At 45.1% G+C, this 23,746-nt stretch overlaps 8 protein-coding genes across 8 annotated transcripts; 4 read left to right on the top strand and 4 right to left on the bottom strand.

Annotated features, from left to right (window-relative positions):
* The first annotated feature begins 2,504 nt into the window (after nucleotides 1–2,504).
* On the top strand, nucleotides 2,505–4,012 carry GGS25DRAFT_104584 (Triosephosphate isomerase). Its single transcript, XM_049255987.1, has 5 exons — nucleotides 2,505–2,651; nucleotides 2,802–2,872; nucleotides 2,945–3,550; nucleotides 3,633–3,784; nucleotides 3,864–4,012. Exons 1-4 carry the CDS (start codon nucleotides 2,614–2,616, stop codon nucleotides 3,659–3,661), a joined length of 744 nt encoding a protein of 247 aa, XP_049119632.1. The 5' UTR covers nucleotides 2,505–2,613; the 3' UTR covers nucleotides 3,662–3,784; nucleotides 3,864–4,012.
* Nucleotides 4,013–4,102: 90 nt separating this feature from the next.
* On the bottom strand, nucleotides 4,103–4,664 carry GGS25DRAFT_517759 (thioredoxin-like protein; the record flags this gene model as incomplete). Its single annotated transcript, XM_049263431.1, has 3 exons — nucleotides 4,103–4,394; nucleotides 4,480–4,562; nucleotides 4,626–4,664. The coding sequence occupies 3 exons, from the start codon at nucleotides 4,662–4,664 to the stop codon at nucleotides 4,103–4,105; spliced, it is 414 nt and encodes a 137-aa protein (XP_049119631.1).
* Nucleotides 4,665–5,224: 560 nt separating this feature from the next.
* On the top strand, nucleotides 5,225–6,755 carry GGS25DRAFT_517758 (U1 small nuclear ribonucleoprotein of 70kDa MW N terminal-domain-containing protein; the record flags this gene model as incomplete). Its single annotated transcript, XM_049263430.1, has 4 exons — nucleotides 5,225–5,486; nucleotides 5,584–5,711; nucleotides 5,777–5,882; nucleotides 6,103–6,755. The coding sequence occupies 4 exons, from the start codon at nucleotides 5,225–5,227 to the stop codon at nucleotides 6,753–6,755; spliced, it is 1,149 nt and encodes a 382-aa protein (XP_049119630.1).
* Nucleotides 6,756–7,371: 616 nt separating this feature from the next.
* Nucleotides 7,372–8,891, bottom strand: GGS25DRAFT_104554 (mRNA turnover protein 4). Its single transcript, XM_049255986.1, has 2 exons — nucleotides 8,535–8,891; nucleotides 7,372–8,440 (listed from the first exon to the last, which is right to left on the bottom strand). Exons 1-2 carry the CDS (start codon nucleotides 8,723–8,725, stop codon nucleotides 7,861–7,863), a joined length of 771 nt encoding a protein of 256 aa, XP_049119629.1. The 5' UTR covers nucleotides 8,726–8,891; the 3' UTR covers nucleotides 7,372–7,860.
* A 120-nt stretch (nucleotides 8,892–9,011) lies between these two features.
* On the top strand, nucleotides 9,012–9,587 carry GGS25DRAFT_473651 (mitochondrial intermembrane space translocase subunit). Its single transcript, XM_049259558.1, has 3 exons — nucleotides 9,012–9,125; nucleotides 9,186–9,255; nucleotides 9,368–9,587. Exons 1-3 carry the CDS (start codon nucleotides 9,118–9,120, stop codon nucleotides 9,563–9,565), a joined length of 276 nt encoding a protein of 91 aa, XP_049119628.1. The 5' UTR covers nucleotides 9,012–9,117; the 3' UTR covers nucleotides 9,566–9,587.
* Nucleotides 9,588–9,979: 392 nt separating this feature from the next.
* Nucleotides 9,980–16,144, bottom strand: GGS25DRAFT_473647 (nucleoporin subcomplex protein binding to Pom34-domain-containing protein). The gene is made up of 4 exons (XM_049259557.1): nucleotides 15,765–16,144; nucleotides 14,710–15,676; nucleotides 11,519–14,635; nucleotides 9,980–11,437 (listed from the first exon to the last, which is right to left on the bottom strand). Exons 1-4 carry the CDS (start codon nucleotides 15,836–15,838, stop codon nucleotides 10,085–10,087), a joined length of 5,511 nt encoding a protein of 1,836 aa, XP_049119627.1. The 5' UTR covers nucleotides 15,839–16,144; the 3' UTR covers nucleotides 9,980–10,084.
* Nucleotides 16,145–16,303: 159 nt separating this feature from the next.
* Nucleotides 16,304–19,344, top strand: GGS25DRAFT_104432 (indole-3-glycerol phosphate synthase-domain-containing protein). Its single transcript, XM_049255985.1, has 2 exons — nucleotides 16,304–16,995; nucleotides 17,049–19,344. Exons 1-2 carry the CDS (start codon nucleotides 16,676–16,678, stop codon nucleotides 19,042–19,044), a joined length of 2,316 nt encoding a protein of 771 aa, XP_049119626.1. The 5' UTR covers nucleotides 16,304–16,675; the 3' UTR covers nucleotides 19,045–19,344.
* Nucleotides 19,069–21,954, bottom strand: GGS25DRAFT_473643 (uncharacterized protein). Its single transcript, XM_049259556.1, has 2 exons — nucleotides 21,433–21,954; nucleotides 19,069–21,322 (listed from the first exon to the last, which is right to left on the bottom strand). The coding sequence occupies exons 1-2, from the start codon at nucleotides 21,647–21,649 to the stop codon at nucleotides 19,644–19,646; spliced, it is 1,896 nt and encodes a 631-aa protein (XP_049119625.1). The 5' UTR covers nucleotides 21,650–21,954; the 3' UTR covers nucleotides 19,069–19,643.
* Between the last annotated feature and the right edge of the window lie 1,792 nt (nucleotides 21,955–23,746).

The raw sequence follows: 23,746 nt of genomic DNA, 5'->3' as shown, positions 1-23,746 counted from the left end.
TTAATCCGATTTCTAGATTGGAAATTATATTAGATTTTTTAATGGAAGCTAGCTTTAAAGCGTAGACCTTTTACGCTGCGATCTTAATGTACCAGGGTGCAAATAAGGCTTGTTTATTAAAAAAGGGGGGTGCGGATAACAAAACTCTTTATTTTTCTTAAAAATAAGGCTTTTTTTTAAAAAGCGGTTAAAAGGTAAAGTTTTACGTTAAACTCGACCTTATAAAGTGGGTTAAATATGTATTTTCATTTTTAAAAATAAACACTTTTTTAAATAAATAAAATCCATTTAAATTGATAAAATTCCTAAAAAAAAACAAATTATTAATCAATTTTATAACGTTTTAATAAATATTTTTATATAAAAATAACTATTAAATTAAATTTTATTTAAATTTATTTAGATTATGTAAACAGTGGTAATTTAAGGTTACTTTAATTAATAATGATTATAATAACTTAAGGTATTATAATATGATTAATTAATAAAGCTAATATATAAGGCCATAATTTAGCTTATAAAGTAAATTAGTAATTTAATTAAACTTAAATAATTTGCTTTATTTATATGGTAATATTTTAACGTTTATAAAATATAAAAAAGTGGTTAGTTTTATGTTTTTAAATTAAACGCGTTACGAAATAAGATTAAATCATTTAGCAAATTAATATTATAATTAAAGATATAAAAGGTTTAAAGGTTTATATTTTATAATTAAAATTAATAATAAAAGGCATAATAAAGGAGGATAATAAGAAAAAGGATAATATTAAAGAAAAAGCATTTAATATAAAGCTTAAATAGCGAGGATTTAAGTGGAAGTTTTACGATAATTTTTATTTATATAAATCTAATAATATATAACTTTAGCTTAATGTTTTTTTTATTATATTATAATTAATTAAATTTAAGATTAATATAATTATTATTACAATAAATAAATTAAAGATTATAAATATAATTATTAAAAAGTTATAAAAGAATTTAATACGATTAATATTTAATTTAAATAATAGCTTAGTTATAATTAAATAAATTTAAATAATTTATTAGTTATAAAGCGATTAAGTTAAGATATTATTATAAGAAAAGTTTTATAAATTTAAATATAATAGTTAAAACTTTATTAATTACGTTATATAGTTTATATATTTAATAAATTATAATAATAATATAAATAACGTAGTTATTAACGTTTAATAATAAATATTTTTTTTAAAAAACGCATAAAACGAAGTTAAAAAGTGGATTATATAATAACGTATTTTTTTATATATAACGGCGATCGAGATTTAAGTTTTTAAAAACGATTTTATTACGGAATATTAAAATTATATCTTATTTAAGAATAAATATAAGAATAAAGGTAAGAAAATAAATAATATATAGCGTAAAAAAATATATAAATGCTATAATAAAAAGGGTTATTAAAAGCGTAAATATCTCGAAAATAAAAATAATATAAACAATAAAAATAAGAATATTAACGTAAATTAAAACATTAATAATGCCAGATATTTATTATAACTTTTTATAAGATATGAGAAGTATATTAAAAGGTTAACCGGTAATAAGGTATATTAAATAAAAAACCTAATAGCGTTAAGTTAAAAGGCGCGTTAAGATCTTAAAATAAAGTTGGAATTAAGGTGGGTAAGTGTTAATAAAGCGATATATTAAGGCATAGTTAAAGTCGAAGTAATAAAGCAGTTATAAGGCGGGTAGGTAATTAAGGGGTAATATATTAAGGTATAATTAAAATTAAGGCAATTAAGATAAGTTAATATAACGAGATATTAAAGGAAAGTAAAATAATTATATAAGATTAAGTTATTTAAGGATTAAATTATTTAAGGATTAAGTTATATAAATTTTAAGATTTAAGGTTTAACGGTATAAATAAAAATAATATTATATTAACCTTAGGTTAAAAAGGTGTGTAAGTAATAATAACTTAAGGTTATTTTAATTAATAATAATTATAATAATTTAAAGCATTATAATATAATTAATTAATAAAGTTAATATATAAGGCTATAATTTAACTTATAAAGTAAATTAATAATTTAATTAAACTTAAATAACTTACTTTATTTATAAATTATTTAAATTTAAATATTATAATCGATAACCTTAAAAGTTAAATTTTAACTTTAAAGGTTTAATTTTAAAAAAGAATCGCAGGGGATAAAAAGATACATTCTAGACCCATATATTCTTTATGCATTTGAATGTACCTCTCCACTTTCTAAGTGGCAGTTTAAAAAAGATTCCGATCGGGGCATAAGCTCGCTAAGATAAGCCTTACTTATGATCACGGAACTACTTTATTTGTTTTAACATTTACTTTATCGATAACACCTTTTTATTTTTAACCCCGCGATATATCGTATAAAGCGTTTATTATTAACAATTTATTATGACATACGGTTGTAACCCGCAGCTCTTTTATTAAGTACTTATACTATTTCTCCTCTTACGAGTTATTTTATTTCCATCTTTGTTGCGATATACTACCTTTACCATTTAAATTTAACACCTTAACCACCTTCATTGTTATATTTCTTATCCACCTAAAACTGATATATTCGGTTTAAAACCCTCTCATTCAAAATGGCACGCAAGTTCTTCGTTGGCGGCAACTTCAAGATGTAAGCAACTCCCATTATACCAACATGTTACATATGTATCAGGTCCTTTCCACCACGAATAAGAGAAAACCAGAATGAAAAATTAGATAAACGATAACATAGTCTACCACGAATTTGCAAAGACTGATAGAAACCTTGTAACGCATGTAGGAACGGGACCATCTCGTCCATCAAGGAGATTGTCGACAATTTGAACAAAGCCCAGCTGGACTCCAACGTTGGTTAGTTGGCCCACCCGTTATCCATGCCAAATCTACTGGGTAGCTTTTCTCACAGATATGCTTTATGATCAGAGACGGTCATAGCCCCGCCGGCACTCTACCTTCTCCTCGTTCGCGAGCTGGCCAAGAAGGAAATTGGTGTGGCTGCGCAAAATGTCTACGACAAGCCCAACGGTGCCTTCACTGGGGAAATATCCGTCTCCCAGTTGAAGGATAGCGGCATCGACTGGGTCATCCTTGGCCACTCCGAACGTCGCACTATTCTATCCGAGAGTGACGAGACTGTGGCCTCAAAGACCAAGTTTGCAACTGAAAATGGTGTCAGTGTTATTTGGTGCTGCGGCGAGTCCTTGGAACAACGAGAGGCTGGCAAGACCCTTGAGGTCATTGCTGCCCAGCTCTCTGCCTTGAAGGCCCAGATCTCGGATTGGAGTAAGATCGTTATTGCTTATGAGCCCATCTGGGCCATCGGGACTGGCAAGGTTGCCACGACCGCGCAAGCTCAAGAGGTTCACGCCTCCATCCGCTCCTGGCTGGCCAAGGAAGTAAGCCAGAGTGTCGCAGATGAGACCAGAATCCTATACGGGGGCAGTGTCAGCGAGAAAAACTGCAAAGATCTTAGCAAGGAGAAGGACATAGATGGTTTCCTCGTCGGTGGAGCCAGTCTCAAGCCCGCTTGTAAGTATTATTCCTATGTTTATGTAGCATACTCTTCGTTTACAACTCCATGCCTTTCAACCTGAACTAACAAATTCTACAGTTGTCGACATCATCAACTCTAAATCTTAGACGGATAGAAAAATAGGATAAGAAAGGAAAATGACCAGGAAAATGAAAAGGGAACCACTTTCCACGTGAGGGATGATATGAAATAGAGCGACTTTACTTGGATTATGAACCCTACGTATATAGGTATTCATAACCTCTACCTTTCGTCCCTGTTTGTTGTCCTACTGTACCTAGATTAGTACCTAAGGATAATGCAATATAGAACGCAGTGCGCATATGAACTAGTATAGTCCGGATAACATATGCTTGCTCATAAAAAAAACCGACTGCGAACGTGTATGCACATACAAATGGGCTGCCTAGGTGTTCTGGAACATGCCCATAATTGATGCGTCTGTGGCCATGGATGTTTATTTACCTATTTACCTATTTCCCTATACACTTTGCTAGTGTAGTTGAGAATATGTAGTCGTGCAAGTTTCTAGTATTGTAATAGTCTCGCTATACGGTCATGCCATTGCCGTGGTAAGGACTCCACATTCCTCTCACGCTTTGGCTGATACTAGTGACTGGCTTGTTAACCTTCTTGACCTTCTCACCACTGGCGTCTCGTAGCAGTTCCATCTTCTTTAATATCTGAAGAGAGTCGAGGTTTTTGACGCATATAGACTTCTCCTTTCCATTTATATAGTGTCCGATGAGGACGGGGTGTTTTCGTGGACGGGGAGATACAGCGAATTCGATTTGAGGATGCTTGGCTGCGAAGTTGGCGAGTTGGGATTTGATGAAGGCACTTTACAAAGAAACAATCCGATTCGCATTAGTGTCATGTGTTATGTTATGTTGGGTACTCCTTAGATATGGGGTATCGATCTTACCTCATGCCTCTGGAGCTTCCGGAGTGGTCGCAATAGTGAACGTCTATCTTTCTACACTGCAGAATGAAGGCGCCGATGCCATTCTGTTGTTCTTTTGTTAGTGGGCTGATTTACCTTGAAATAAGAAGAACCTTGGAATGAATTACTTGGCCAATGGAAACCTTTTCCAATGCCCGGATAGTCATGGTTGCGACTAATGGAAATGGAAGTTCACGACAATGCTCTGCTCTCTCTTTGCGTGTCTCTTTTTGCGTGTCAGTTGAAATTTCGCAGTTTCGTAGTTTTGTAGTTAATAAGAGAAAGTACATGGGTACATAACTATTACCTAGTACTAGGTATGTAATACCTAGTAGTTATGTAACTAAGTAGGATGTCGCACATGCATTGCTAGAATACTCGTTACTTGCACTGTCCTTTTTATTTGTATACATTGCACAACTAGTACAAGCACTTAGTTATTAGGTTAGTTATTTATGGAGCAACTGTTTATGCAAGCTTTCAATTTCTCCCTCGAACTTAAACTGACGCGAAACAACACTCGTCTTTTTTCCTTCTCTCTCCTTCTTTCTTCTAATTACTCCGTCCCTTTTCTTTTTCATCCATCAATCAAACCAAAACGAATCTAATATAAACCCCAAGGGTTCGAGCCATTCCTTATTTTGTCCCATTACACAGTTTTTATCTAATATTAAGTGTCCTTTTGGCTTTAATCATCTAACAACGTCACGTTAACAACTACGCGACCATGACGGATAAATTACCTCCAAATCTCCTCGCGCTCTTCGCCCCGCGACCTCCTTTGCGATGGGTGCCTCCTCCCGACTTTGCCCCCGAGCAACGAAAGACGCATTCTATCACTGGACTGGCCGAATACCGTAAAGTGCTTGCCGATTATAAGGATAATGATGGATACGTCCCTACCGAGAGTTGGCTGCAGATGCGCGACAGGAAGAAGCTTGAGAAGAAGGCTCAGCAAGAAGACTTGCTGACCGAACTACCAATACATTGTTCGTAATTACCCTAATACCATACCGCATACCGCATACCATCATCTACCTTGTCGCATATCCCATGTATGAAAAATATATCTAATATTTCTTTTAGATAAACCCAATGAGGACCCAAACATCCGTGGCGACCCGTTCAAGACCCTCATTGTTGCTCGACTGAGTTACGATGCCACGGAACATGATCTTGAGAAAGAATTTGGTCGCTTCGGGCCAATTGAGCGTGTATGCTATACAATCCTCGTGCCTATTTTTCGTCATGCAATTCGATGCTGATATTCCGTCCTTAGATTCGTATCGTGTCCGATACCCACGCCAACGAAAAGCCTAACAAGAAAAAGAAGCCCCATCGGGGATACGCCTTTGTAGTTTTTGAACGCGAGAAAGATATGAGAGGTAATACTACCATTGATTCCCCCCTTAGATTAACCCATTCGACCCGTCGGTTCAGCTCACCCCTGTCCTGTCCGTCTTGTCTATCCCATGAGATTTGGCCCTCAGGCTTGCCTTACTCTCCCTCCCCTCCTGTATCCCCCTCCTACTTTACCTAAGACAAGGTATGAGGCATTGGTAAGGCTTTACTGACAATTGCGCTTTGCCGCGCACGTGTAATTAGCTGCTTTAGATGGTTGCGATGGAATCCGCATCAGAGACCGCCGCATTAAGGTAGACGTTGAAAGAGGCCGCACAGTCAAGGGCTGGAAGCCTCGTCGTTTTGGTGGTGGTCTAGGTGGTCGAGGATACTCCAAAGCTGCACCTCCCCAGCCTAGAGGGCCTGGGTTCGGAACCGGTTTTGGTGGACGCGACGGCTTCCGTGGAGGATTTCAGGGCCGTGGAAGAGGGGGATTCCCACCTGGCCGTGACCGCGGCTTCCGAGGAGGAGCTGCTGGCGGAAGTGGTGGAGACTTTGGCGGTCCCAGCCGTGATCGTGGCTTTGGTCAGCAGAATGGGTTCAACCCGCCCCCTAACGCCCCGGCTGGTCCTAACTGGGCTGGACGTCGCGGATTTAGCGGAGGCGATAAGGATCGCGGTGGACCAGGTGGTGGTGGGTATGACTCGCGCAACGGCAGTCGCTCATATGATGATAGATCAGGCGGACATCGTGACGGAGGTAGATTCGGCGATCGTGACCGCCGAAGCGGCGCTAACTTTGAGCCGGTTCGTGGCGGACGAGAGTATCGCGACTTCGACCGGTCGAGAGAAGACGACAGCCGAAAACGTGGCTTTGAAGGCAACTACGAGGATCCACGAAAACTACGACGTTACTAAAACCCGTTCTTTTCGTTTCGAGACAAGAGTTGTTTGTCTTGGTGGGTATCTTCATGTCTTCCATATCCTGCTTCTACCTCTGCAACCATTCCGACTTTTTCCTTCTGCCTTTCGACATCAAGGGTAAGCAAGGGTAAGCTCGTGTTTGAAAAGCTACCACAAAGGAGAATGACAACCCATCCAGCCCGACCCAACTCCCATAACAGCATACCGTCACCAGCCAAGAAATCCAAAAAAGGGGGGAAGGGAAAAAAAGGAGAAAGGTAACAAGAGACTACCAACTCATGTGAGGTCCAGCAAAATTCTTGATCCGATCACGTTCACTTAAGCCTATCGTCGTTGACGTCTTCGAACCTATCTATCTCCTGGGCCGCCACAACCTTTGCTTACTACTACTACTGCTGCTAGTGCCATATTTCGCGAGGTAATATTTTTTTCTTCCTCTCTACATGTAACTTACTTTATAATGACGGCAGAGGGAATACCTGCCAGACTAGCCCGAAACCATCGGAAACAAATACATGGGCCATTGATTGATTCTTTTTTTCTTTTTTCCAGGTAAGGTCGGAGGTAAGCAATGATGAAAATGCCTACTGACCAGGGTACCTTGATCGTCGAAAAGGGGCGGGGTGTAGGATGATGGGAAAACTTAAGCAATGAGTCAAACGAGATTTTGCGTGTAGTATGGCAGTGTATCGTGCTGGACTAAGCTCTATCTTTTTCAAGTAGTGAGTCTTGATATGTAAGATAGTCTTATATGATCCGTCCAACGCCCTGGCCACCCTTACTAGTTAACTGGTAAACTGGCTACGTACGTCTTCTGTTTCTGTTCTATTTTGTCCCGACCACCTATGCTTTGGCCTCGTACGCAGTCGTGAAATAGTCCCTCAAATTATTAATCACCTTGGCCCAAAGATTTTTTTGCCTGTACCAAACGCCAATGAAAACCATGGTATCACCGTAAATGCACACACACGTACATGCGAGTATAAAGAATATACACGGGGAGTGGATGTGAAAAAAGAAAAAAATAAGGAAATAAGCAAGCAAGCAGCCAGGGCTGTCTCCTCCTATTCTAATTTCGCCCTCTCTCCTCCTTAGTTTCTTAATTGCTGTCCTCGTCAACGTTGTCGACACCATCTACGGCTGGGGCGTTGACAGGAATGACCTCGGAGGTAGCAGCAGACCAATAGGCGAGAATCTTGATCTGAAACTCGCTGAGGCAGATGCTGAAGAGCTTGAGTAACCTGGTCTGGCGCGAGTCGAGGACGTCACCTTCACGGCAGACGACGTATCCCCCGTCCAAACCAACCTCCGAACCAGCCTCCAAGACGACGCGACCCTTGACCATGCGCACGGGCACACCGAGGCGGCGCAACTCAGGCTCGAGGGTGTGGCCAATGGGGACGTCGTGCTCTAGAGGCACCTCGCCAGCGGTGGCATAGAGTGTGCCGTAGGGGACGACAAAGTCGCGGGGGGAGATGGCACCGGCGCGGGCGAAATCGACCTTGTCGCGCGAGAGGTCCTCGATGTAAGGGAATAGCTGCTCGGGCGGGCGGTTGGTGAAGAGTAAACCGACAGTACCCCGCAAGTAGGGGGTCAGCCGCCAAACGTTGTCGGCGTAACTATCCTCAGGACTGTGACCTAGGGCGCGAGCCATAAGTTTGGTTTTGCCGAAGAAGAGACTATAGATATTGATTGCTCTACATTAGCACCTCGTTGTATACTTTTATGTTGTAATGATTTGGTAATGATATGGCAAGGTGCGGTACTACGTACCGACTATCGGATAATTCTTGTCTCGCTTCCTTCAGGTAGGTGTTGCGCATATTGTCAACATTAAAGACGTAGCAGTATTGGTACTGGGGGATGCATTTGCGGATGTTTTCGAAGAGGCTCTCTTTGTGCTCGCGGGTCTTCTTGTTGACCTGGGTCATGTGGACAACCTTGGATCGCTTTGACTTAGGCATATTGGCGGACTTGTATTGACTTATATAGATATGAAGTAAGTGGTTATTTGTACCTGATGAAAATGAAGATAAAAACGAGAAAATAGAAAGATTTGGCAGAACTTCTTTTTTTTTTTTTCTTTGGCTTTAATCGATTAGCGATTAGCGCGGGCGGTCTGGTTCAAAAGTTTCCCAAGTTTAAGGTTGTGCCCCGCCAGAGCTGGACCTCAATGTATAGTACGTACTACTAGGTAGTTAACCTTAAGGTAGTTATTGTACTATGTACCGGTATACCTTGAACTTTTCCAAGCAATTGACTCTTTTATTAAGGTTTCTACATAGTAATACTCAACTTTCTCAAAATTTACAACTTCAATAATTCAACAATATAACAACATCACAATTCACACAACATGGACGGGTATGTTATATATAATACTAGTTAATGAACCTACAACTAATATGATTTATCAATCAAAAGATTAACCACAGCCGAGACGCGCCAGTTGGAGCAGCGCATGCAAAAGCAGCAGATGAAGGTCTTCTTTGGCGTACGTGAATTCCTCTACCTTCCTAGATACAACATACCTGGGTAGAGATACCAAAGCAGAGATATACCCAGGAATACTCAAGTTGCTAACTGCAAACCACCCAACCATATAGCTCTTCAGCAACCTTGTCGATCACTGCTTCATGTCCTGCATTGACGACTTCACCTCTAAATCACTAAACTCCCGCGAGTCTGGCTGCGTTACCCGCTGTGTCCAGAAACACATGGCCATGTCCCAACGCCTCAGTGAAAGATTCCAGGAACACAATGCCGCCATGACTCAGCAGCAGCAAGGGGGTGGCCTCCGATAGATGCACTGCGTTTTTGCGCTCCACCATCCATCCATCCATCCATCCATCCATATTACCTTCTGAGCCCTGCTCTTCAACTTTGCGACCGAATTATAAGAATCATCATCGTGAAATAAAGAGCATTGGACTAGGAAAGGCTGAGACTATGGACTAACCTAACCTAGGGCATGCCTAAAACGCCCTTCTTATTACACACTGGTACAGGAGCACAGGGATTTGAGGCTGAGAAACAGGGGAATAGCCTCACATGTAACAATAGCAAAGTAGGAACGGCGGGAAGAAAGGAAAGGAAAAGGGGTGGAAAAAAAGGGGAGACCTTTTTTTGCCCTGTCGAGGTTGGGCGCATTACGATAGACACCTCACCCTATTTACTTGGGTCATGAATTCACCTTTTCAACTCTATGCTACATGCAGAGGAAGAAAAAACAAGCAAAACAAAAATGGCATCGCACCAGTAGGTAGGCACTGATGATTCTCCATTGCCTAAGACCCCTAAGACCCTATCCTATTTCATCGTACTCATTCCAATCCTTCGCCGAGTACTATTCGTACAGACTCCAACTGCTCGATTATCTTCTCCTCTAGCTTGCTCTCGATCCCCCTTGATTTGTTTCGTTCCGTGGCTGGTAGAACCCTCCACTCCGCCTCCCGTGCCCCTAGCGTCACCAACCTCTCCCTGAGAAGTTTCCTTCGGTCTACCCAGAACTCGACGCTTTCTGACAGTCCCGCCGAGTCCCATTCCACCGCCGGTATATCTCTCGCATTATTAACGCGAAGACCTCCTAGCACCCGCGTCATGAGAGCCAGCGAGTGGATCTCAGATACTGACAAAAGGGTGATATAATCGCGATCGTTGCGATCTCGCCGTCTGCCATCGTCAGGGGGCTCAAATCGCTCGACGCTCGACTGCATGAGATTGGGGAACTGGTTGAGCACATAGGCTACTTCGGGGGCGATGGTGGTGCCCAATGCGGTCAGTATGTTGAGAAGTAATGGGACAATGGCCTTGGCCCATATGCTATAACACCGTTGTAGCCCAACCGACTCGGCAAAAGGCTTGACATTCGCTCGTTGAAGGTACGTGGCTAGGTTAGCTGACGTTATGTGATTTAGTAGACCGTCACATGCCAGTTGTTCTGCTACTAGAGGCAATGTAGACAGCTCTAGTAAGAACAAAAGCGACAGTTCGCCATATATGGGGTCGCCTTGGTCAGCCAACTTGTCAGCCCACGAGTATAGGGATACTGCAGCCTGCACCGCATCGTGGGTGGCCATGATGTTGAGGATCTGTGTCTGGTTCTGATCCATTCCCGGAACGCAGAGACAGGCCTGCAAGATGGCGTTGATGAGCGCAAAGTCACTCGGGGAGACTAGTGTGTGGGAATCGTGAACTAACGAAACCAAACTTCGGAACCCCTTAGCAACCGTGATATCCAGTATGCTTAAGACCGTCTGAGAAACCATGGCAGCAGCCGCATTGCTCCCCTGCTTATTAGACGCCGCATTCGTCGTTAGTGATTGAACCTGGGCTCTCAAGGTGACATAGAGTAGTTTAAGAAGTACTCGATAGAGTGAAATATTCTCCGGCGCAAACGGTTCTTGGACGCTGCTGACTGTCCCCCACAAGGCCGTCAAGAGCTGGGAAACATCACCTGGAGAGGGAGCGCTGTTGACCACCCTCTGCACCAGCATGAGCGCTAGATTAACTCGTGACTCGGCGAGCCGCTCAAAGACTTGGTCATGTGTCTGTGTTTCTTCGTTCGCCTCCAAACATTGCTGCGCAACCTGGAGCGAATGCCTCTTCAGCGTATCGTTACCTGGTAAACAGGTACTCAATTCCAGGAGGAGAAATTCCCAGGCATGATAGAGGCACTACTCAATTGTTAGCTAGTACTCAATTTTACTTATTGCTGTTGCTGTTGCTGTTGCTGAGGCCTGGACTGGGTTACTTACGATTTGGGCGTCAACCAACGACAGGTTAGTATTGGCCTTTTCCATCTCACTCCTGAATCCATTGCTTCGAGGTCCAACCCACCCGGAATCAAATCCAAGTATCTTATCTGCGAACCCTAGATTGTAATAAAACTCAACCCCTAACGATCGGGGTTCGAGCAAGGTTCTCTTGAAGTTGTCTAGGCTACACACCGGATACTGGTTGCTGAAATTTCGAGCGAAATTTACATGCAGGCCTCTGTTGTAACCGGAAACGGTTACACCATCACGCAGATAGTAGTCCAGGTCGCGTGTCAACTCGTTGGCGAATGCACCTGCTTGACCTATTTGTCGGAGATGGAAGAGTTGCATGGCAAATATTTCGCCAATGTAAGCAGCCAGCCGAGCTTCATTACAGGCTTGTAATGCATTAGATTTGGAAGTAATAGACGAGGGCTTCAGGTCGCGGACGAAGCTCCGTAGTTCGGTGAAAAAGCTGCTGTTCTTCTGTAGGATAAAGATAGTCCATGGCCAGAAGTTTTGGGCTGAGGTAACAAAATCCAAGATAGCAAGTGTCTCGGACTCTTCCAACTTAGATATCGAGACAAGCCTGTCGAGAGCAGAAACGAGGACAGAGCTTGAGGATGCCTCCGTTGCCTTGCTGATACCTGTCTTGACATCACGTGGCGTTTTTCCTGTGAGCAGACAGTTGGCCATCCATTGCTGACGATTTCGGATAATAGTGGAAAAGAATCTCCAAATCGTGCTGACCTCTCGGGCCTGGTTGAAAGGCCTGTCCAAGGTTGACAAAAGTTGAATGAACGAACGGGATGTCTGTGGACCTAAGTATCCAAGCAGGGAAGGCGGTTCACCGGAGCTTTTGCCGGCGCTGATCACCAACGCTTCTAGTAGCTCGATAGCTGGTCCTCTGAAAGCATCATGGCAAGCGCAGACCCGGGCAACAAAAGGTGTCGCTTTGAATAACTGGTTCTCCACCGTGGAAGAGGGCCGGTCAAAATAGTTTGCCACCCTCACTAGGCTCCTTGCGAGTCCGAGTACCGCTTCGGTTTGGGCACGGAAGGCCTCGGTCCTGTTGATATATATAGTAGATCCAAACGGTTGTGTTGCAGCCACCAGGGTCACAAGAAGTGGCTGGATGCGGAGGCTTCCGGCGGACGGTGCTAGAAAGCTATCGATCACGTACTTGGCCGCCGGTTCTAGTGCTGACATTAAATACGTTTTGGAGTTTATGTCGTCCATGCTAAACGTATAGAAGACGGCCTTGTCTAGGATGGGTACCACGTCACGTACTAATATCATTCGATCCAGAACGGACGAGAACCTCCATGTAGACGAACTCTCTAGAATATCCATGGCCGCTTGTACGATTGACAGGGAAACCTGACCTACTACCTTGTCAGAAACACCAAGCCAAATGTCGTGAGCTTGATTTTGACGAGGGTTTGTCTTGGTACTTGTTTTCCGCCGCACGGAGCTACTCATAGCACTGTCGATAAGACTTGAGAAGAGACGCACAGCAGATGTCAGTAAGTTGAACCGAGATTCCGACAAGTCAAGGCTTCCAACCAATCTAGCCAGCCGGCCGCCCTGACCTTCGTTGCTGAGGATCGTACAGCGCGACATATATGACCAAACCCTACCCGGGCATATTGGTAAGATGGCGTGTAGAAATTGTAAACAGGCCACTAGAGCAGCTGGCTCCTGTTTATCGGTTTCACCGTCTAGCAGAACGTCCATTGTATCACACACAACTGATATGATATCTTTAGTTCGCGACAGCGCCCGACTCGCTTCGCCTATAATGGCCAATGCAGATTCGGATGTGTTGGAAGAACTATCGTTCGAACTCGCTGCTGTACGGCATTCCATGTGTATTAGAGTTGCAAGCAGCGAGATGGCCTCTGCTGTTTCTTCCCTACTGAGTTCTCCGAGCTCCATATCATACTTCTTGGCGGCAAGATTGGCATCTAGTCGCTTCCCGAGTAGAGCGAGGGCAGAGTGCTCATATTCAACTCGCACGATCCGTCCTTCGTCCACAATGAAGCGACCGTACGTGCCTGCTGGTATTATAAATGGTTCCTCTTCCGCCGCCAACCGCTTCCAGTTAGCTGCTGCCGAAATAAGGGGGAAATCCTCGAGGAACTGAAACCCGTTGGAGTTATCCTCCTCATTGGCAAGTTGATAATCCACGAAATGGTCAGGTAGAGTGAAGGTGAGAGTAGGCGTTTTTTGTAATAGTTTGAGGAGGAGATCATGATTGCTGTCTTTAGTGGTATGTTGGGATCCGTAGAGGGTGCGGCATAGGGAGATAAATGGAATGAACTCGTATGGAAATCGGTTTAGAGCTTGGTGGAAATAGTTTTCAACGACGATTTCGTCGTTTAGAGCTAGGGTGAGTATATCTTGCTCTGCGGATGTGTTGTTGGGTCGTGAGAGGTCCCAGTAGCCTTGGCCACCGGATAGGATGGCTAGCAGCGCAAAGACCGGCTCGGACTTGTAGCCCACGAAAGGATAGGTAATTCTGAGCAGATCTAAAAACGTGGCTCTCATACGGGAGCCCATGCAAGCAGGAAATATGGCACCATCAGAAGAACCTAGACACGATGACATGGCAGCAATAACATCGTAAACACGTGCCTCGTCCGTAACTACCACTGCCAGAGTCTGGACTCGCCTGAAATCGCGGTCCAAATTCTTGTTAATAAGGAAGTCGTCATACCTCCGCTTGTCAATTGTAGTGATACTCCCTGCAGAGTTCCGCCTCCCGGCACTTGGGATCATTTGCGTCGTTGAATCATAGTTTTCCACGGCCTTCTCGTTTTGAATGGCATCCCGCCTCTCCGCACGTTCTTGGTAAGACGAGAACATGGCATGCACGACGGGAACCCAGGCGAATAAAACTGGAACTGCATATAATGAACCTGAGGCGATTGCGCCTTCAAGCACGTCGTGTATGTGCTCAAGGACGTTCGAAGATGCGAGATATTCGTCGTCTGTATTCAAGTCTACCTCTCCTTCGAAAAAGGCCATCATCCTAGGTAGATTAAGAATTGATAGTGAGATGACGCAAACGAGGCTCTGTAAGGCAGCTACGAGATCTGATATGCTCTCCGGATACTACTCGTGATGTTAGTTGGGGGGTTATGCGGATAGACCTCAGCGCCTTATATACACAACTGGACATAACCTACCGACTGAAGTTGGCCCAAAAAGCTGAATGCGCTGACCAACGAAAACCACTGCTGGGCTACCTGGGCTGATACGAAGACGTCGCTTGACAAGTCCAATAGCTGGAAGATCACAACCATACGGTGTAGGGATTCGGTGAGCCATGTCTGGATCCATCGCTCGTTGAGTTCTTCGGTTGACAAGACTTTGTCGTCGACCATGGCATCCAAGGCAGCTTGAGAACGCGAGACGGAGTCTGGCAGTATGTTTAGATATTGAGTTACGAGAGCATGAAAGGTCTTGGTAGGCGTGTCAAGTGGAGACTTTTGAGGCTGCTTCGGAGACATGCCATACGCTTGCAAGAATGACTTGCGGATCGTCCTCGACGCATCGGTTGCGGGCAACATAGGCAGGGACTCCTGCAGCATCAGGGTGAGTATATAATCATTTGTAGCGGCGTAGTATCGACACTCGTCAAGGTAGGTCTGGAATATGCGACGCTTCCTGCTCTCGGGTTTCTCAAAGTTCGCCTGTATCTCTGTAGCGTCAAGTGTGCTGGCGATGTTAAATCCAGGGAGGATGTTGGTTGTTTGCGCATTCGCAGCACCAGCGGCTTCGCGTAGGTTTGCGACATCCTGGTTTGATATGGGGCCGAGGAGTTGGCTCTGTGGTCGGGATTGGAATTCCACAACCACTACTCGTAGAGCAGCAATCTCATTTATGCGAGCATTCCTGCTCAGCCAGAGAGCATCCTCTTTGATGACATTGATGTCGTATTTGTCATTCGGGGCTGGAGTAACTTGAATAGCGGCTGTCTTCTTGACGAAGGCTGCATGGTGAGAGTTCTTGTCCGCTGGGGGATCGAAAGCTGAGCCTGGCTTAGTGAAGAAGGACTGGACGAGAGGATCGGTCAAGTAGTCGATAATAGCATGGCTATCTAGTCGATGCCCAGAAGGGTCAGTCAATGCAGAAGCTACCAACTTCCATGATCTAGATGCCAAGGAGTAAACACAAGATTAGCAATTGAACAAGCTTCATTCTCATTCTCTTTCGCTATTTCATAATAATTCCCACTTACAGAACAATAGTGTCGCCCTTCAAGCAAAGTTCCAAGGAGGGCAGGTAAACAAGGTCGGACAGTGATTCTGCCATTGCTGCAGCTTTTAGCAGGCAATGCGCAGTTGAATGGGCATTGGATGCATGTGAAGGGAGTATGAGAGGGAGTAGGTGTAGGAGCAATAGTAGGGGTAGTTGTAAAAAGAGAGTGGAGTGAGAAAAGTGTTGATTTTCAGATTATTGCGACGCGCAGGACGAGAAAAAGAATAGTTATCAAAATAATAATTGGGAGAGCTTCAATGTTGGACCCATGCAAATACAAGGTTAAGGCTTTGTATGTATTTACTTACTAGGTAGGTATGTAACTGTTAGGTATGCATGTCTATGTAGTTAGTAGTTAACTAGTAGGAAAAAAGAAAAAAAAGAATGGATGTTCGCAGGTAGTTAGGTATGTAGGAGGTAGGTAGGTATGTGGGAAGGTAACACTACCTTATCGATAGTCTTGTATTAATTAGCATTAGTTAATTCCGATGCCCGGAAATAGAATCCTTAGAGCATTGAAGTGCCTAACTTAGTACGGTACATATTATAATAACTGCATGTGGTCCTCACAATTGGATGAGTAACTGTTGCTCGAAATATTGAAGGTGCTTGTTATAAAATCGGAACAAACAAGGATAAGATTTGCAAAGCTATCCCCTTATTCCTCATTCTTTACTTCTTGCCTATTCCTTCATCCAGAGTGACTTAAAAGAAGAAGATATATCAAAACCACCACACTTACTCACTAGGTGATTTCTACGTGATTTCTACGTGAAGCCATCACCAGTCAAGACAGAAGGAAAGGTGAAAAAGGTGAAAGGGGAAGAAGAAGGATAAGAAAGGGGAAAAAGCGAAGAAAGTGAAAAAACAAAAAAGAAAGAAGAAGAAAATATGGCCTCATTAGATATCATTGATCACTCCCCTCATCATCCCGATCCTTCACCACCTGTCTCCACGGCCTCAAATTTAATCCTCATAGACAACTATGACTCCTTCACCTGGAATGTATACCAATACCTTGTCCTAGAGGGTGCCGCTGTTACCGTCTACCGGAACGACCAGATCACCCTCAACGAGTTAATCGCCAAGAACCCGACCCAGCTAGTCATCAGCCCCGGTCCGGGTCACCCCATCACAGACTCGGGTATTAGCCGCGATGCTATCAAATACTTTGCAGGAAAGGTCCCCATACTTGGTGTTTGCATGGGCCAGTAAGTCGCATCCCATTCTGCATCTCATACTCGCCACCTAATTCCATATCCAGACAATGCATTTTTGATGTATACGGCGGCGACGTGAAGTCTGCCGGCGAGATCCTCCATGGAAAGACCTCGCCATTAGCTCATGACTCTAAAGGCGTCTATGCCGGTATGGCTCAGGGCCTCCCCGTCACTAGGTACCACTCACTGGCAGGCACTCATGTGACTTTGCCCGAATCCCTCGAGGTCACCTCCTGGATACCTAAAGATGATGGTTCCAAGGGCGTCATCATGGGCGTGCGCCACAAGCAGTACACTGTCGAGGGCGTCCAATTCCATCCCGAGAGTATCCTGTCTGCCGATGGCCGAGTCATGATCAAGAACTTCCTGCATATGCAAGGGGGTACTTGGGCGGAGAACGAGCAGTTGTACAAGGAGGCGCGCGCCGACGACGTGAAGAACGGCGTCGGCCATCCGTCATCATTGTCGGCCCCGAAAAAGAATAACATCCTACAGCAAATATACGTCCGTCGAAAAGAAGCTGTAGCGGCCCAGAAAGAGATCCCATCCCATCGTCCGCGAGATCTCGAAGCTGCTTATCAACTCAACGCTGCGCCGCCCCTAATCTCATTCGTGGATCGCCTGCGGCAGAGCCCCTTTGATATATCCTTAATGGCCGAAATCAAGCGTGGCTCCCCGTCAAAGGGTATATTTGCCCTCGACATAGACGCTCCGTCGCAAGCCAAGAAATATGCGCTCGCAGGCGCCAGCGTCATTTCCGTTCTCACAGAACCCGATTGGTTCAAAGGTAGCATCGAAGACCTCCGCGCTGTGCGGCAAGTGTTAGACAGCATGCCCAACCGACCAGCCGTGCTACGGAAAGAATTCATCTTCGAGGAGTATCAGATTTTGGAAGCGCGGCTTGCGGGTGCCGACACGGTGCTCCTCATCGTAAAGATGCTAGATGTAGACCTGCTCACACGCTTATACCACTATTCGCTTTCCCTAGGTATGGAGCCTCTAGTCGAGGTCCAGAATGCGGAAGAGATGGCGACGGCCGTTAAGCTTGGCTCCAAGGCTATCGGGGTGAACAATCGAAACCTAGAATCTTTTGAGGTTGACCTTAGTACCACGAGCAGGTTGCGTAGCCTAGTTCCCAAGGAGACTATCATATGTGCGCTAAGCGGTATCAACACCCATGACGACGTTGTAGCCAACCATAAGGATGGCGTCAATGCCATCCTAGTAGGGGAAGCCATCATGCGAGCTCCCAACGCCTCGCAATTTATCCAACAATTATGCGCAGGTCGCACCACAGCCACCGAACTCAAGCCCAAGCCCGGACCTTTACTCGTAAAGATCTGCGGGACCCGTACCCCCGAAGCCGCGATCGCGGCTGCCGAGGCCGGCGCGGACTTGATCGGCATGATCCTCGTCCCGGGACGGAAACGCACTGTGATTGACGATGCTGCCAAAGCCATTTCCAAGGCAGTCCACTCCTTCTCCCGACCCGCGTCCGCATCACCCGCTGCCATACCTAACAATTCCGCGAGCGACTTCTTCGCCTCGGCGGCTCGCAAACTGGCCTCTCACGACCACACGCGCCCCCTCCTGGTCGGTGTCTTTCAAAACCAGTCACTCGATGAGATACTTGCGCTTCGTGCGCGCTACGACCTCGACATCGTGCAGCTTCACGGTCGCGAGCCCGTAGAATGGGCCCGCGCCATCCCCGTTCCCGTGCTACGGCGCTTCGCACCTGGCGAGCCTGGTATCGGGGCCCGGGGGTACCACGCTGCTCCCCTCTTCGACTCAGGTTCCGGATCGGGCCAGGTCCTAGACGCAGTTGATGTCAAAGCTGCACTAGCTAAGGATGAAGAGTTGCGAATTCTGCTCGCTGGTGGTCTGACCCCGAACAATGTGACCGAGGTTGTCAAGGCGGCTGGCGAAGAGGGAAGTAGGATTCTAGGAGTAGATGTAAGCAGTGGGGTCGAGAGTGAGGACGGTCAGCAGAGTCTAGAGAGGATACGGGAATTTGTGAAGACGGCGAAAGCAATTAGATAAGATGAACGAAAACCAAACAACATAGAGTCACGTATCAGGCGAACGAGGATGATGTTCCCAAGAAGAAAACTTATAGGCCGGATGGGGCGGGGATGGATGGATGGATGGATGGATGAGTTAAATGCTAGGTATGGAAAAGTGAATCGTGTTAGGTAGTAGCTAACTAAGTCGTCTAAAATCTCGAACCCCTTTTGCTTGGGTTTGTTCATTACTTCGTGATCCTAATACTGAGGTTTGCAATACCATTGTTTTCAACTCCTTAACAAGCGGTCTCCTCCCCCCTTTTCTTTCTTTCTTCCCTAGTAGTATAGACCATGAACCTCACATAGAGAAAGTATCAAACCTATTCTTATAGTACACAGCTCCAGCTACGCACGCAGTCCTGACACCTTGCAAAGACTTGCACGATTCGCCATGGGTTGGTTTTGTTATAATAATCGTCTGGATTCATCATACCTACTTACTTAGATACGTATTGTATACAACTTGCCTCAGGGGTATCATTTGCAGAGGGGAGAGAAACAATAAACCTCTAGAGTTCGGCAGTGAATAAATAGGTGGTGACAATGCGATATAGCCGTGTCTCCCGATTACCGCGCCTAGCGGAAGCGAGCACGGCTCGAAGTTGCCCTATTGCGTGCCTCCTCCAGCATCTTCTTGAACTCGCCGTACATCCTGGCGATGCTGCCATCCTCCCACCAGCCATCCACAATACGTTCGGCCACCTTGCGACGTTTGTGAAGTTTCATGTCCTCGCGCTCCCTCAGCTTCGACACCTCCATCCAGCCCTCGTGCACGAGGCGCTCCTCGACCTCCTGCTTTTGGGCGTATTTCCAGTGAATCAGACTGTGTGCTATCTTGGCATTTTCGCAGCACACGACTCCAACATACCAGCGCTTGCTCTGGGGCGGGAGGGGGTTTCCCTGCGCGTCATAAGACTTGCGGTCGCTCTCTTCGCTGTCGCTGTCTTGGCTGTCGCTGTCTTCTGACTCGACTTCCGTAAGCTTGTCCTTGTGGTAAGCGTGGCCCGAGAAGATGATGACACAGCTAGCGACATGGCCGCGTCGACCGCAGGCTTCGCACGTGCCTTCATCGGTCGCTCCATGGTCGCCCACATCATCCATCTCATAGGAGTCCAAGATGGGTCTGGCATTCAGTGCGCGGTGGAACTCCATCTTCCAAGCAGAGGAGGAAAACTTGGACGACGCCAGGGCTCTGAACTCGTCGTCGAGTTTACGCCAGGCGTTCTGATAGACAGGGTCGTCCCGAGCAAAGGCGGGGTTAATTTTGTTCTGCACCAGCCACTCAACCATCAGCTTGAACTGGTACCTAAGAGGTTGGTGCGCTTGTGCAGTGAACTCGAGAGGTAGATCGAGGTTGGCCGGAGCCCCTAGAAGAGTAGTGTCATCGTCTTCAACCACAAAATCATCTAGATCCTCCTCCTCATCTCCTTTCTCGTTCGAGTCTTGTTCATCGGATCCTTTTTGGTCCTTCTTCTCTCTCCTTTTCTTCTTCTCATTATTCTCATCCTGCTTATCCTTTTTCTTGTCCTTTCTCTCCTTTTTATTCTTAGACTCGTCCTCTTGTGGCAACTGCTGAATTTCTTCTCCATTCTCTGTCTCTTCATCATCAAACTCTTTCAGGAAGCACATATCCTCCTCAGGATCTGTATCGTATAATCCTCGTTTGTCTTCATCGGATTCTTCCTCTGACGAAGTAAGTTTGCTGACCTTTTCGCCTGCTCGACGACGACGAAGTAATTCTTTCATCTTCTCCTTCTTGGAGCGGTGACCTTTGTGGGGGGCTTGCTTTACGGGGGAAGAGATCGGTTGAGTTGGTCTCTCCAGTCGTTGTCGTTCTGGTGTAAGGTGTGATGTCTTCCTTTTCTTCGTGGGAGAAACATCTTCCTCGCTTGAATCTTCGAGGATCACCATCGCTGGGCGAGCACGCTTCATTGAACTAAGAGCGATGATAGGTTTATCATCGTCATCCTCAGAACTGGCTGACAATCTCACTACAGGACGACGCCGTTTCCGGGTAGAGGAAGGCAAGACAGGCTCGTCATCGTCTTCATCATCATCGTCGTCCACACCGAGGCTTGTGTGCTTGAGTCTAGTGGAGACTGACTGAGACGACTTTGGAGGCTCAACTATTGCCACATCATCGGAGGAATCGTTAGCTACAGCAAGGCGCTGGGAGCTACGCAGCCTTGACATGGATTTGGCCTTGGGTAGCCCGGCTGATGATGATAAAGACGACGATGCATCTTGAGATGATCCTGCACAAGTGTTAGTCTATTGGACGGATAGCTGTAGGCTATAACGTTTAAGAAATACTTAATAGAAGTGAAAAAAGGGAAGGGGAAAAGGGGCAAACACAAGAACTTACTTGTGATGTGTGACTTTTTTGTAGGTTGTAGGGTCCGAATTGGGCTGCTGAGTTTTATGCCATCGCCACTGTTCTTGTCATTGCCCTTGATGTATCGCACCTTTGTAGGCGACGACGGAGAATCATTTGCAGCATTTGCAGCATTTGCAGCATTTGAAGACGGAACAGGCTCAAAAGTAAGCCGAGTTTGGCGCTTCTGTTTTCTTTTGCGTGCCATGGTTCGTAGGTATTTACTAGGTACCTATATAGGATAGTTATTTACTCATCGAAGAATAAAAATATTAATCGATTTATTATGTGATCATGATCGGCTTTACTTGCTGGGCTGACAGTTTGATTTGCGATGCGAACGCGTTAGATACGAAATCATATCACTATCTAAACTTATCTTTCTATCTAACTTTATTAGAGGCTGTTTGGGAGCATAAGTAAAAAAAGACTTATGGGGAATTAGTGGGTTTTCAGCAAAAGGATAAGTAAAGTGTTTGTGAGGTATAATTATTCTGAAACCCACTATAATTCTGCTTGTGGATCGAACCATAATACTTTTTTTTTTATCCAATCATCTTTCTTGAAATAGCTTATGCTTATTGCCTTTTCATGAGCAGCTATTTGGATGCTTATTTCTACTTATGTCCTTACTTACAGAGGGGCCACAGGGGCCACAGGGGCCTTAAAATATACGAATAGCCCTGAAAGGCTCTAAAGCCCGATGTAGCGGCGTGGCAGCTCCAAAGGGGGTCACGTGGACGCCCTAAGCTTAACACACAGCGGCGGCTACTACTGCTCCCGGTCTTCAACCTCAAATATCACCCGCACCGGGTCAATTGAAACGCTGCAAAGTGATATTCTTAATCAGTCAATTAATGCGATTCAAATAGGGCCCTGATCAATTGATTTGAGATAGTATTGAAGAAATTATTCAATTGCAAAGCTTAAAAAAGGTAGCATCTGTGGAATATCAACAGGTACATGGCCGTACAGCAAATTTAGGTTTGACCCATCGTACCTCCTGTTAACGCCTGGACAATAGGTAGCTACAGTCCAGCTCAAATTCATAAAGAGCAACACTAAATCCGCAGTAGGAGTACTTAGCTTTTTGTCCGCAGTATGGCGCTAGTAGCGCAGCTCCGGCGGCTCCAGTACACACCAAGCTGTCAATCAATTGCAACCCATCCAAACCATCTTCAACTCTTCAGTTGAAGGTATCAATTTGAAGAGCTCAATTCAAGGAGCAAATTGATCCCAGTTGCACGATCGCAGCTGCTCTATTGCAAGAGTTATTCAAGGTTGAAGTTGCGACCGGTACCGCGCATGGACCACCTCCCTTACCAGGACAAGACACAGTAGGGCCCGAAGAGATCAATCAAAGATCAATCAATGTCTCGATCAATTGAATTTTTTGAGATCTGAAACATATATCAATCAATCCGTCTCGTCGAGGCGACAAAGATGACTGTCTTTGGGGATTTTTGAAAAATTGTTTGGATGGGCTGGAGTGGGTTGGAAGTGCCGTTGAATTGGCTGTGGCAGAGGTACTTGTGCGCGCACCTAAGTTTGTATGGGAGACCAGGTAGTACTGCGGACGAAATGCATGTACTCCTACTGCGGATTTAGTGTTGCTCTTCATAAATAACACACACAAACATCTCAATACTTATCGACATCGAGAAATGCGTTGATTGGTCGTGGTTTTAGTGGAGAAAACCCCCACAATCAAAACGCACTTCAGCATACTTATGTACTAAAGTGTCACGGACCATAAGTATAAGCAAAACTTATGCTCCCAAACAGCCTCTTAACCTACTCCTGCTTTTCGCGAAATCACGTGCCATATGCACCCATTTAAGGATAAGCACATTCACATATTGACGGCATGTATGTACCTATGTACCTAGGTAGGTATAAAGTACAAAATACTTAAGTCTACTACATATGTAGGTACATATGTAGACAGGAATATTGGCTGTCTTCAGTTTGGAATTCATTTCAGAAAAGACCTAATTCAAGACATACAAACAGCTCTTACAACTGTACACCTTGTCAAGTACATTCTACTGGGGGGGGGATCGGGTTTGTTATTCATCGTGAAGTGTATCGCAAGGGACAAAATGCCGTGACTATGGGGGGGGGGACTAGTGCTCCATTCACCCTTGGACCATCTAAATGTCTCTTTCGTCTCCTTCTCCTTCTCTGTCTTCTCCTATCGTCATAATTATCGTCCATCACTGCTCCGCCGGATTACTTGGAATAGGTATACCCGTGTTTCCAAACCCTTCACCACAGCGTATTCCCATGAACGGCTCACCAGTAG

The sequence above is a fragment of the Hypoxylon fragiforme genome (genome assembly GCF_022984875.1).
Source record: "Hypoxylon fragiforme strain CBS 206.31 chromosome Unknown GGS25scaffold_2, whole genome shotgun sequence".
Lineage (NCBI taxonomy): Eukaryota > Fungi > Ascomycota > Sordariomycetes > Xylariales > Hypoxylaceae > Hypoxylon > Hypoxylon fragiforme.
This window is presented reverse-complemented; position numbering and strand designations above follow the sequence as displayed.